This window comes from Globicephala melas, chromosome 15 (genome assembly GCF_963455315.2).
Source record: "Globicephala melas chromosome 15, mGloMel1.2, whole genome shotgun sequence".
Classification (NCBI taxonomy): Eukaryota; Metazoa; Chordata; class Mammalia; order Artiodactyla; family Delphinidae; genus Globicephala; species Globicephala melas.
Window position 1 is genome coordinate 78,361,188 of NC_083328.1, and position 13,834 is coordinate 78,375,021.

Consider the following 13,834-nt stretch of genomic DNA (forward strand, 5'->3'; position numbering starts at 1 on the left):
CACCTGGGAATCTGATAGAAACACAAACCCTGAGAACTACACCAGATCTACCGAGTCAATAACTCTCGGGGTTGGGACCCAGCAATCTGTGTTTTAATAAGCCCTCCAGGTGACTCTGAGGCATCACTGCTTTAAGCTAACTGGCCATAGACAAATACAGACCAATGCTGGAGTCTGCAGTTTTAGCTGTGGATTTAGTAATGTTCTATGCTTGATGCTTGATAGAAGACCTAAGAAGTCTGGCAATGAATTGTTCAGTTATTAACAATTTGGACTCAGGTCTAACCCCACATATTTTTTCAATGCTTATGGTCTCCTCCTCCTGGCTAGAGGGAGGGATTGTAGAAGTGGAGGTTAAGCTCTGTGGCACAAAGAGGAAGACTTTAGATTCCACTGTTATTATCTTGGCTGTTCTGCTTGCGGACAGCAAGAACCTATATAACACCTGCACGGAGAACAGTTACAAACATTAAAGCATTCAGTACTTTTTTTTACTGGTTAATATTATGCGCCTCTATAATCTGAGATAGGGTACTCATATTAGCAGAGGTAATAAAAATTATTATTTATGAAGGCTAACTTTTAATGGAGTGCTAAGTGCCCGAACTGTACCAAATAAGATAATAACATGCGTTAGTTCATTTATTTATCACTCCACAGTCTTCAGATAGAGGAACAATTTTATTGCTCTTGTTTTACCAGCAAGAAAGTGGAAGCTTCGAGAAACTAACATGGGTCATGGAAGTAGCAGGTTGGGAGCCATGATTTGGCACTATGGCAATGAGTCCATCTTCTATATTCTTATTTATTTTTTTATTTCTGGCTGCTTTTGGGTCTTTGTTGCTGCACGCGGGCTTTTCTCTGGTTGCGACTTCATTGTAGCGTGCAGGCTTCTCATTGCGGTGGCTCCTCTTGTTGTGGAGCACCGGCTCTAGGCGCGCGGGCTTCAGTAGCTGTGGCTCGTGGGCTCTAGAGCGTAGGCTCAGTAGTTGTGGCGCACGGGCTTAGTTGTTCCGCGGCATGTGGGATCTTCCCGGACCAGGGCTTGAACCCGTGTCTCCTGCATTGGCAGGCGGATTCTTAACCACTGCACCACCAGGGAAGCCCCATCTTCTACATTCTTAACCTCCTCCCCACACTGCCCGTAGAAGGTAGGAGGTACCATTTAACGAACAAACACTTATTGAGCATCTACTATGAAGCTACCTAATTAGGAAAAATGATAAGGGCTTGGATAAGGTGGAGGTTGAAAATCTCAAATAGGGATATTTATGGGACATGCCTATCATCAGGGCACAAATATGCTTATCTTTACTGCTTGGTGCTGTTCTCTGATTCAGAAGACTTGACTAGGACTGTCTATGATTGAACACAGTATGAGAATTCCAATATCCTTCCTACCCCCAAAGCAACCTTTCCAGAGCTAGGCTACTAGGACCTTGATACCTACTTCTTCACTGATTAGGAATGGAGAAGCCATTCCTGAACTCTTTCTTCAGCCTGACCTCCCGGTGTCTGTAAGTTCCATGCACTTTTCTTAGAGATATCATTGTCATGGGTTTCCCCAAGCTGCTCAACCCAAAGGCCAATAAGGATCTGTTCTCTTTGTACAATTTAGACCCATTCAGATGGAAGGTGGTTTTTTTCTTCCTCTAGGTCTTCTGCATTGTTCTATTTCTTGAGAACAATTTAGAAAATTTCTTGAGAACATTTAGAAAAAGAAAGGGCTCTCAGTTATTATTTCTCTCCCTGCAACTAGCTCTTTCAGCTCTCACCCAAGAGTTTTACCACTTTGGGATTTCACGGGGCCTCCAGAATTCAGGCTGTGTTGTAACTGCCCTGCCTACTCAAACATACTCCCTAGGGTCCTGTAGAACACAGGGTCCTGTCCTCATGAGGCGGCCTTTAGGGAATGCTGAAAGGCAAAAACCAACCAACCAACATGGTTTTTTAAAGCAAAACCTGAATGGATAATTAGGAGTCATGTTACACCCACTAAGAGAGAGAGATTTTTAACTTCCCTTTAATTGTTTCAATTTGCTTAGTGTTAGGTACCTGCCCGTTTAAGGTTAAAATTGATTTTCTTCTTCCTTCCTTTCCTAGCTAGCCCTTGAGGGAGAATTTGGATTGAATCAGAAGGCTCCCTTGACAGTAGTGGATCTAGGCTACTACCATCCTGAAAACAGACCGTCATGCTGCCAGGGAAATCATTGCAAATAGGTTAAAAGTCTTTAAAAAAAAAAAAAAAAAAGAATACCTCGAGTTTTTCTATGATTTTTCTCTGTTGTTCACTTTGAGGCATATAAAACGGTATTTATGCAAAGGTGACTGTATGCTGAGTTTAGACTAAGGGTCTTATTAAGTCCATCTGAGGTCTCTTCAATACCTGCAGTTATTAACAATTCCTCCCCTCCTTCCTCCCTCCTTCCTTCCCTTCTTTCCTTTCTCCTTCCCTCTCTCCCTCTCTCCTTTGTTTTCTTTCTACCCCTCCTCTTTCCTCTTTGCAGAGCCCTCTTTCAGTGACAAATTAAAATAGTTCCTGTTGGGCTTTCTATTCAAAGGACCATAACCTCAGAAGCTTATTTTTCCCAGCTGTCACAAAAAACAGAGTTGCTGTTTAAAGAGACAAAAATGCTTTCAGAGACTATTTAGTACTTTAAAGAACAGTTTGAAGACTATTAAGTAATTGTGGAGATTTCCCAGTATGATACTGAGCAAGTTTCTTTACAAAGAGTTTATTTTTATTCACGAGAATCCAAGATGAAGCATCTCAGGGCATCCAGCCTGCGGTGCTGAAATGGGATCTGGCTGTGAATCCAAGCCTTGCATATTAATGAAATCACTTTTAAATTTCTTTCATTGTGTCATGCATTCCTATAGCTTGATACTCTGAAGAATGTTGGAAGCATCTCTGATATATATCACTTAGGTACTTAAAATTCTAGTGGAAGTGTTTGATGGTCAGTTCAAATCTCTTTGAAAGGAATACAAATGTATTTTGATAGAGATCTATCCCAACTGAAGTTGCGATTTAAAGGAAGAATTGGGATATTTTAATTTAGTGTGAGTAGAGGAGCCCGACTGTTTACTAAATCAACCTCATTACAACAAATCTAAAGAACTGGACCTGCTAGAAAGTTCCAGGATAAACAGAGGTTATGAGTCCAATCTTTGTGTTTTACCAAGACGCTCACCTGAAATGGAATTGGACAATTCACACAAAATGACACAGCCAAGGTAAATCTCGCTTTAGTGACAAGTATATTCAGAAAACTTTCGTCCAAGCTTTATGTAAGACATGTATGAATTCTGCTTTCTTGCGCTTTGTTGTAATTTCAGGTGGAGAATCACAAAAATGGAGCTCTGGTTGTTCTATTTACTCTCAAAGAAAATGGCTGCCAGAAGCAGCACAGGAGGCGGCAGGAACAAGGCTCAGCTTTCGAAGCAACGAAAGCCTGACTCTGAATTCCGGCTCTGCTGTCGACCAGCTCCGCGACCTTGGGCAGGTCCCTTAAACACTGAGTCTTCGTGCCCTCATCTGCACAGTGGGGCAGGAAGAGTGTTTGTTTCGCAGGGTTTTTAGAACAGTAGCTATTATTATTATTACTATTAATAGCTGAGACCCACCAAATGACTCCAGAGTCCCCTTTTAGGGTAGGAAAGAATGCAAGTCGCTGATGGAGACAGGAATTGCCCCCAACAAATGCTACTTTCAGAAAACTTACCTTAAAGAACAACTCAATATTCATATCTTAACACTCAGGGAAGAAGTTGAGATCAAAAACTTTGGCTAAAAGACGCCTGTTTGTTGTTTTATAATTATCCTTACAAACGATTCTCCTTCTTCCACAAGACAGTCAATTTCAGCAGGTTTTCTTAGATTTATTAGATTGAGTGTAATTAACAAAATCCCTCTGATTTCATGGCTGTCTCACTTGGGCCTTTAATTTGCCCAGTATTAAAGTTCAAGAGTCTTTCTTATCTAAGCCTGAGAAGGTTATTCCAACAAAGAGTTTCTTACAAAACTAATGGTCTAGAGAAAGAGACAGGAGGAGGATTAAATGAAACCATGTATGTGACAATGGTTTGCAGGAGAAAGCACTTTTCAAGTGTAAGGTGTTATTAATATTGACAAAGTATAAATCTATTATCTTTGTACTTCCATCCACCACCTTTTCTGGTTTCATCTGCCTACCTGGTTTGTGGGTACATGAATACAGTTCTCCACCCACGCACTTTGTAAAAATATACTAGTGCTTCAGATAGCCAATTTCTTGACATACCATTGAATTAATACACATAAGACTCTTTTTCTATTTAGGGTGTGACAGATGTCTTTGCTATTCCTTGCAATTTTTTCGAAAGTCTGTAGGAGCCCATAGGATTTTTGTGAAGTGCTATATCTACATGTGCCCAATGCAATGTTAGGACTTATATGACTCTATTTTCTTTTCCCTGAAATATAATTATTTGAAAAATGATCTTCTTTCTATTTTTAGGAAAGATTAATTTCTGGAAAGAAAAAGATCACTTTAGATATGAACTGGGAAATGCATTTATTTAAAAAAAATATTCAACCAAGAACTACTTTGCCATGGGATAGTAAAATACGCTATCTGAAAGAAATTTAAGGGAAGGGAAGGCTAGAAAGTAGAAAATCAATGATCAGATGAATGGAAACCCTGATTACAAAACAAGGGTGATGTGTTTGCAATTGAGTTTTCTCTTCTATTAAATCAATTACTTTTAAAAACTATATTTTGCTAAAAATACTTAAAATCAGTTTAAAACATACACTTATTCAATTATAATGCTCAGGCACATACTAAAACAAATAGAAAATAAAAATCCCACAGCGATGGGCCAGATGCTGCCTCTATCTTCAAGCCCTTAAAGCAGTTTTTTGTTTGTTTGTTTTTTTCCCTACATAAATCCAAAGACTTTAGTTTGAAAGCTATGAAATATTACCCAAAAGTGTTTCCTGAAAAAAACGGCTGAAGCTGACTTGCAGGATTCTACACTATGGGGATATTAACACCTGGGCAAAAAGTAGACGTATAACAATATTCATGCAGGTTAGTGAAGCCACTGAGATCACGTGTGGAAGATACATGGTGCATGCTCACTGAATACGGCACAGACTTCAAAATAAGTCTGTTTTCCTTACTAGGCTTTGTTCTCCATGAGGACAGGGACCACGTCTATTTACGTATCTGTATCGTCTAGAATATAGTGAGAGCTTAATAATTATTTGTTGAATAAGTGAATAAATGAAATGCAGAAAGTTGGAAACCAAATGTCCATCCATAGCGCAACGGTTAATCAGAACATGATAAACCCAGACAACGTGATTCAATGAAGTTCTCATAAAGAGTGAGATGGCTCTGTATCTGGGGCTGCAAACTCAAATACCCACGGGATAGACCAGAAATGTCAACGAGGGAGGTGGCCTGGGTGGGGCAATAGGGAGTGGTGGGAATTGTGGTAAACTTGAAAAAACCCCTGTCTTTTGTGTATCTGAATTAACTGCAATGGGAATATAATGTTCTAATGAAAACAAAACAGAATGCAAGACCAGAATAATTAAGAAATCTGGAATTTTAGGGGAAATCTCAACAATCATGGAAGCTTGGGGGTTTAAAAATTAAAAGGAAGCAATAATATTCAAGCTCTCAGGTATAACCCTTTTAGTGGGCAACAGGAAATAAGAACAATGGACATTATAAGACCTGGCACTGTGAAGTGACGGAGGATTACTTGGGGAAATGTGTCCTTTTCTACCCCATCCCTATCCTACGGAGAATCAATTCCAAACGACGCTTGTTTCCAATTTGTTCAGACTTACACAGTTTCTACTGCTAGAAAATATCCCCAAACAACATCTAATGGATAACTCCAGAGGACGAATTTAAGTATGGAACCTCACTTGAATTTAAGGACTTGTTTTGAATGGATGCATTGGGTGGTTTAGAGGTCTTTCATGCTTTATTTGGAGTCTCTTGTATTTTCCTCCCTTTTAAACGAAGAAGTCTCATGTTGATTATTTGGAAGAGAAAGTCATTCTGTTTGCTTTTTTTTTTTTGTATCTCTCAACTCCATCCAGAAACGAGAAAGCTGGACCATCCTCAATGTTGTGATGAGCTATTTGGGGATCCCATTTGTAATGTAGATGGGTTGCCAGAAAGAGGCCAAATGTTCTTTTCTTTCCTGATGTCATGTAAAAATTGATTTAAAAATCTCAAATCTTGATGCCCATTTTCAGTGCCAAATTGCAGAATAAATGGCCAGGAATACAGATGGGGTTCCAGCCATGCAGGCTGCCCAGTACTTCTTACTCCATGAGAATTCAGCAATAAAAGAAAATGATTCCTGTCAACAGTTTCTAACAGTGATTTCTAATATTCCTCATCTCCCACTGGCAAGGGTTTTGTTCTGTTTTGTTTTGTGGACTAGAAAGAATTCCTTAACAGATTGAGCTTGTGAAATTAGAGAGTTGCTTTCTCAAAGGATTAATTCCCAAATACTCCTGAAAATAAAGGCACACTATAATGAAATTCTTGTTTTTCATTAAAAGAGAATTAAACCAATGACCTTTTACATGGTTTTTGTTTTTTTGTCTTCTAGCCGATTGGGGTTTGATTGCATTATATTAAGTTCCTGGATGTTTAGATATTTTATGCACATGACTCTTCACAGACGCCCAAAGATGTCTGCCCAGATTCTTTCCATTCTATAGAAATTAAAAACATGGCAAATTCACCAACTAAATTATACACCCTCACTATTAGGAAATCGTCATTTCCTTTCATATCATACCCTTTCTGGAATTATCTATAAACAAGCTTTGCCCAAATTTGTGTCACTCATACATCCCCTTCAAAAGTTTTCCAACATCAAAATATAACTTGAACTATTAATTACTTAATCCTTTAAAAATACCTTATGTTCTTTATGTAAATAAACGTATTTTCAAAGGAAACTGCATATTATTACCATAACGAGGAAAATGGGATCATTTGCCAAATACACAGCGAAACTTTTAAAAATAAATAAAATTAAAAGTAAGCAACACTATTAACTTCCAGGTTGGTATTGTTGTCTGCCACAGCTCAGGAGCCCAGGCCAGCTCCTCTTTTGTTAAGAAGGCAGTTAGCAGGGGTTAAAGGTTAAGGAAAATTAGCAATAAAGAGAGACATTCTCTGTGATTAAATCAGGAGGACGAAAGGGAATTTTCTCAACTCCTATTTGGTTTATATTCCATCTATACTACCTAGAATCATGTCTCACCGCCTGACCTGGGCTATTTGGTCTCAGAAGCTGATGTATGTATTTCAGTTTCCCTGAACTGGAAGCAAGGGCTTACCATCTGTCTGAGAAACGCCATCAGAGAGGGTCTTGGTGTTTTGCGTTCTGCGCTCTTGAGCGTTTCTTCTGTGGGTTCAGGTGTGCGATCTCCTTCTTCGCTGAGATCCACTGTTTGTAAGGCTGATTCTACTTCTTCGGACTTTACAGCCTCTACCTGTGATTCACACACCACCTGGATTGTTTTGCCAGGTAATAAGACAGTGGGAAAAAAAACCCCATCCCCCAGACATGTTTTATAAAGTGGGGTCCCGGTTTTCCCCTCAACCACATGGTAGCTACAGTTTGGAGTCTAGGTTATACACAGGCACATCTTGAAGAAGTAATACTTACATCATATCATGTGCTCTCCAAATATGCTGAAGTGGAAGAGACAAAATTCCTGCCCTGTGAAACTACAAGGCTTGGATAGGGAGTCCCTTTTAAGGACTGCCCTTCAGAGCATGCTCAATACCCCTTCCAATCAATCTATCAGGCCCACCTGTTTGGTCTCCCATAAAGGTAAATCACACCTGGCCTGTGTAATTATGTCCTTAAGAGTACAATCTTAGGACAGTGGCCGGGATGTTTTCCACTGCACATCCTAGCTCGCTGCAGCTGTGGAGAAACCGTCCTCTTTGCAAGAAAGGATAGCGTGAAAGCTTCTCAGTTTAATGGGCTTGACTTCCTTGTTAACTCATTTTCCCACTTCTCCCCAGACCAGTCACTTGTTCTTGTTACTTAACTGAAGTTCCTGCTTTCAGAAACAGGATGAACTTGGCAAGAGAACCCCGGCTAAGTTCCTGTGGCCCCCAGCAGGGTACCTCGTGAGCTCAGCGCCCCTTGAATGTCTGAAGGGATGGCCACCAGTGGGGGGCTGAGATGGAAGCCCTGCCCTTAGATGGTTCACCTGCGCTCTGATTCCAGATTTTGTTCGTTTGCATTGCCTCACTCCGTTTGGGCTGTGCCCCAGTCACACCTGGGACAGCTTTTGTGTTTGCACTGGTCCCTGCAACGCGACAGAGTTAGTTGGCCTGGAAGGAGTTTTATAATTTCCTTTTCGTTTCCTCAGGCAGGGGTTGGCAAACTACTACCAAATTCATCCCAGAGCCCGTTTGAGGATGGCCCATGAGCTAAGAATAGATTCTACATTTTTTAAAGGGTTGGAAAAATTGTTTAAAAAGATGAAGAATTGGCAACAGAGACTCCATGTAGCCGGCAAAGTCTAAAACATTTACTATCTGGCCCTTTACACAAACACTTGTCATCTCTGCCACAGAGAGAAGTCCTCTAGAGCCAAAGGCATCTTTGCATTTGTTTTGGCTGGTGCCAGACCCCCAGCTTCCTCCGAATCCTGTTCTTGCTGTTAGGGAGGAGGGGAAGGGAACTTAGTCATTTCTGAAAACACAGGATGACTGGAGAAATCATTTTCCGTTCCTCCATGAGGAATATACCATTGGTTTGCAAATAACCCAAATGATCCAAATTGAGAAGGACCCTTCATCTTTATATTGTCAGCTGAAGCAGGAAGGTGCCCATCAGCAAATCAGCATATAGAAACATCCCCAAACCTGGCAATTAAATCGTAGCATTCTCTCCCCACCTTCCATTTCTTAAGGTATTGACACAACTTGCAGCATTTTCCCTTTGTAATCTAAGATCTAGGTTGGGGAGTTATAAAGTCAAAAGTCCCCAGAATGCAAGGCAGGTGAAGTCAGCATGGACTGACCAGGTTTAAGACAAAAAGGAGTGGTGGGAACTACAACAAATGAAAGTTCGTCGTCGCACTGAAAGACAGCAAAGCACTAAAACCACTGGACAGTCAAACAAAGCACGACTGCGAGGAGGCTTCTGCTGCTGGGCTGTCTGTCTTCAACCCAGGCCTGTCTTTAGGAAACCAGGCAGAGACTAGAGCCAGATAAGAGACTGGATTCGTGGTCAAATGTGGTCCTGGGTTTCCACATCCAGGCCTGACTTAATTTAATTGCATTTCTGAAAAATAAGCTTCAGCCACAAGAGCCCTGGGGTACATCTGAAATGTAGGCAGCCTGGCAGAGTGACCAGCCTGCCTGGGCCTAAATCTTGACCCTACCCCTTCCAGGGGCTCTAATCCAAGTTTCCTACTCCACACGTCTGTGCTTTCATTTCTCATTTCTCGATGGGGATAGTATGCACATCAGAAAGTTGTTTTGAGAATTAAATCAGGCAACACATGTGAAGTTCTTGGAACCGTGCCTGACATATAATAAGCACTTAATTAACACTAGCGGTTGTTACTTAGGCTATTTGAGAGCCATTTACTCCACGGGCATGAATTACCTGGAATCACCCACCATGCACATGTCCACTATTTAGAGAAGATATCAATAACTATCTCTTACTATGTCAGACATTGTACAAGGTATTTTTAATATATTACCTCAATAAAGAGTTAATGAGTTACTCAAGACAGCTCAGAGTACGTAACATTATCCCTATTCTATAGATCAAGAATCATAATGAGTGAATGGCTTAGCCAAAGTCACACCACAGGCAAGTAGTCATTTCAATGAGGATGGAGTTGTTTACCAGTAACTGAATATCTAATAGTGACTTAACCAATAACAATATGGAAGAAGAAGGTTGAAAGTAGGAAGTTATGGGGTTGGTTTGGTGGCTCCACAGTGTTTCTATAACCTGGGCTCTTCCTATCCTTTGGCTCTGCCATCCTTGTCATGCTGAATTTTCATCCTTTTATCTGCTGCCTCATGGATATAAAGTAGTTGCCACAGTTCCATGCATCACATCCTCAACCCAATGTCCTAAGAAGGAAGGACAGTCACAGCAAAAGAGTGGCTTCAAATGAACTTCTGTATTTTGATCCTCTACTCAGAGTACATTTCATTGACCAAAAGTAGGTCACATCCTTACCCCTTGACTAATTATTGGTGAAGAAAATGGGATTGTTGGTTTAGATAAATCACAGTGAAATACTTTGGGGTTGCCAACCTTACCTAAGATCAAGAGAAAGAGGGTGGAGGAATGGGAAATGGCCCTTAGGTAGGTAATGAACAGAGTCTGACTCACTGACTCTGGGTTCAGATTTATTTGCGATTAAAGCAGCAAGTTCATTTTTTGTGTGGAGAGCCTGGTGGGCCATTTACTCATATGATAAAATGATTGTATGGGAATAACTTTGCACATCAACTTTACTTGAGTGCCAATGGTTTTCTTACTGGACCTTTCCAAATGTCAAGGGGTGTCAACTTATAAATCCTAGCCCAGAGTCCATTCTTCAAAACACAACTATTTCAGTAGGAAGAAAAAAAGGGACTTCTAGGGACTCTCATTAGCTTTGAAGTCAGGCCAAGAAGTTGGCTTTCAGCAGCCAAGAAAAAAAAAAAATCCACTGACATCCAGTGTGGAAATCTAGAAGGATTCGAGCTAAGTGAGGATCTGATTTGCATATACAGACATAAGAATTTGATTTTTCTTTGGATAGCTTTCTGATTCCTTTCCAGGCCAGAGCTTTGGAAAAAGTTGTTCCTTATTCAGAATATATGACTGCATCTGCACACTTTAACTTCGGGTACAGTGGACAAGGTGAAAAGCAGATTTGTGCTATATTTTAGAATTAAATCTCCCTTGCTTGATTTCAGTAGGGGATATTGTATGTTGCACGTAGATGGCTAGTACAATTAACACGGACAATACACATTTCAGCAAAAGGTTTCACTTTTTGCCCCTAGTAATATACCATATTTACTCTTAAAATTTGGTTTACACAGTGTTTACTAGAGCTGTGAGTTTCAGAAACTGATTTATAGCAAAATGGATTTCCTCCACTTAAACTTCACCCATGACATAATAATATTGATATTAAATTTTTAAATTATAGAATCTTATTTGGATTTGTTCTGATTTGATTTATAACATGATTATTTAATTGCAAAGACACTGTAGAGATTTTATTTTTATACCCAGTAACTCTTTCACATTCTTCCTCATTCTCAGCCCCCTAGGTTTTCTTTGGGAGGACAATCCTCCCTAACTTTAATACTATGTAATATGGATGAAGCTGGTTGAGCAGGTCTAAACCAATTAACATGGTCTAGCTCCTTGGTCATATGAGTTCAGGGATGGGAATATGTGGCAGAAAGTAGAATTTTCCCAATTATTCATTCTGCCTTCCTATAAAAGAATTACACATGCATGCCCACTGCTGTGTGACTTGCTTTGGAGAATGGAATGTGAGTGGACATGATATAAACCTCGACTGAGTGAAAGTTTTAAGAGCTATTCCATGGCTCAGCCATGGCACTATTTTCTCTCTGTCATTCCAGCTGCACCTCCTTGTTGAAGGGGCTGCTTTTTCCATCTAGATTTCAGTAGGAAGAGGCCATAAGGATCACCCACAAGCCAACTTACAGCTGATATGCAGCATGAGTGAGGAAAAAAAAAAAAGAAGAATCTGTGCTGTTGAAAACCACTGGAATTTGGGGCTTGGTTGTTATTGCAACACAACCTGGCAGATGCTGACTAACAGAGCATGGGAACCCGTTTAAGTCAATGAACAGGAACAAATTCCAGGACATGCAGGGTTGCTGCTGGACCAGTTTCTCCTTTACTCTGCACTGGCTGACGTGATGTTGGAAGGCAGAGGACGTAGCCAGGCCAAGAAGGCTGAGCCAAGGGAGAGCATGAGAGCCAATAAATTCCACTTTCTTTTTAATCCAGGTAGAGATGGGTTTTCTTTCACTTGCAACTGAGAAGTTCATCACTAAGAAAGAGAAATACCTGTTTCCCTGATCTAATAGGTCACTGGGAAGGAAAGCTCCCACCCCCGCCCCCAGCCCCCCACCATTAGTTAGAACATTACCTCAATTAACCAGTGGTCAAAACATTTTCAGGTTACAACAAAAGAATTCAATATTTTCCGTAGTCAGGATAAACAGATTTTTTTTCCTGTTAGGACCAAAGGCTCATTCTAGGAAAAGCGTTAAAACTTCCAGGGGCTTCAAGCACCTTATTTTTCTTTTCATTAAACATTTTGAAAAATGTTGACATCAGCCTGCTCTTTACTTTGCACTGGGTGATAGATCAGTTTTGGAAATTCTCGGTAGAGAAACTTTAAAAACTAAACTCAATCGCATTTCAGCCAGAAGAAGTTGAGACTGTTTCAGGACTCTTGTAATATGGTTAATGACACCTAATTGTCCTGTTCTAAAGGATTAGAGTATTATCCATTGTTTGGATTAACACCATCTCTCTTACTTGGGAAAAGGAAATTAAACTAGTTGTTTTACACATACCTTGACTCCACGTGGACACTGAGTCAGCTGTGAGGTGTGTAATTTCATGAGGAAATATAATCCCTGATTACTGGGAAGCACTCACTTCCTGTTGTTACAACTCCTATGCATTGACATTCCCGCAGGGGGAGGCAAACTCTTCCTGCAAAGGGCCTTGCAATTACTCAGCTCTGCCCTTGTAGCATGAAAGCTGCCATAGACTGTGGAAAGGAAGGAGGGTGTCTGTGTTCTAATAAAACTTTATTCCTAAACACTGAAATTTGAATTTTGTATAATTTTCACGCATCACAAAATATTATTCTTCTTTTGATTTTTCTTCAACCATTCAAAATGTAAGAACCATTCTTAGCTCATGGGCCATACAAACACAGGTGATGGGCTATATTTGGCCCATTAATGGTAGTTTGCCAACCCTGAATTACTGAGTTCTTCCTGTGTTTCCGGCACTGAAATACGCATACTACCTGCATTACTCATTTAATTCTCACAAGAATCCTAAGGGGTAGGTAATATTATTACGGCCATTTAAGAGATGAGTAAACTGAGGTCCAAGAGGCAGCACAGCCTGGGGATGATGGGGCCAAGATCACAACATTTTAGCCTCGCTCTTTCCAACTAACAGGAGATGAAATGTGAAAGCTTAGAAATAGAAACATCATTTGTAGGACTAAGCAATTTAAAGCGATCTTTAAATGCTTCTTTATTTTCTTGACAAAAATATTGGGTTGGCCAAAAAGTTCGTTTGGGCTTTTCCATAAGATATTACAGAAAAACCTGAATGTACTTTTTGGCCATCCCAATATTTTGCTTTCATTTGTATCTCTATCTGATTTTGTGTTATCTTTCAGTATCAATCATTTAACTAATTCATGTTATTTTTCTGTTTCAAATTTGAAAATAAAACACATTCTGTTTGCCTGCTGGAGATCAACTCTGCATTTTCACGTGCGAGCTGCAAGAGACACGAGGTTCCTCGGATAGGCAACTACACACGAATATCCAAAAAGAAGTTTCTCTTCAGAAAACCTGGAACTTCGAAGCTAACAACTGCCCTGGATTTAACCTGCAGCTTTTAAATTTAAAGTTCATGGGAAGAGGTCCCTCTTGTAGGCTGCTGAAACAGAGACCTAGGCTTGCTAGAAAATAGCCAGCAAACTCATGAGAATTTGAATTACCAGAGACCTGAGCTTTGTGAGCTACTA

The 13,834-nt window shown here is 40.2% G+C and overlaps 1 protein-coding gene across 6 annotated transcripts in view; it reads right to left on the reverse strand.

Annotated features, from left to right (window-relative positions):
* Window positions 1-13,834, reverse strand: part of BCAS1 (brain enriched myelin associated protein 1) — a 95,058-nt gene that overhangs the window by 10,898 nt on the left and 70,326 nt on the right. For 2 of the 6 annotated variants that reach the window (XM_060284133.1, XM_060284132.1), the window contains one exon: window positions 7,364-7,519. The exons of 3 other annotated variants lie outside the window; for them this stretch is intronic. In XM_060284133.1, the coding sequence (XP_060140116.1) occupies window positions 7,364-7,519 (156 nt within the window). Of the gene's footprint in view, window positions 1-7,363; window positions 7,538-13,834 lie in introns of all 6 variants that reach the window. One more of the 6 variants, XM_060284131.1, reaches the window with a different exon arrangement.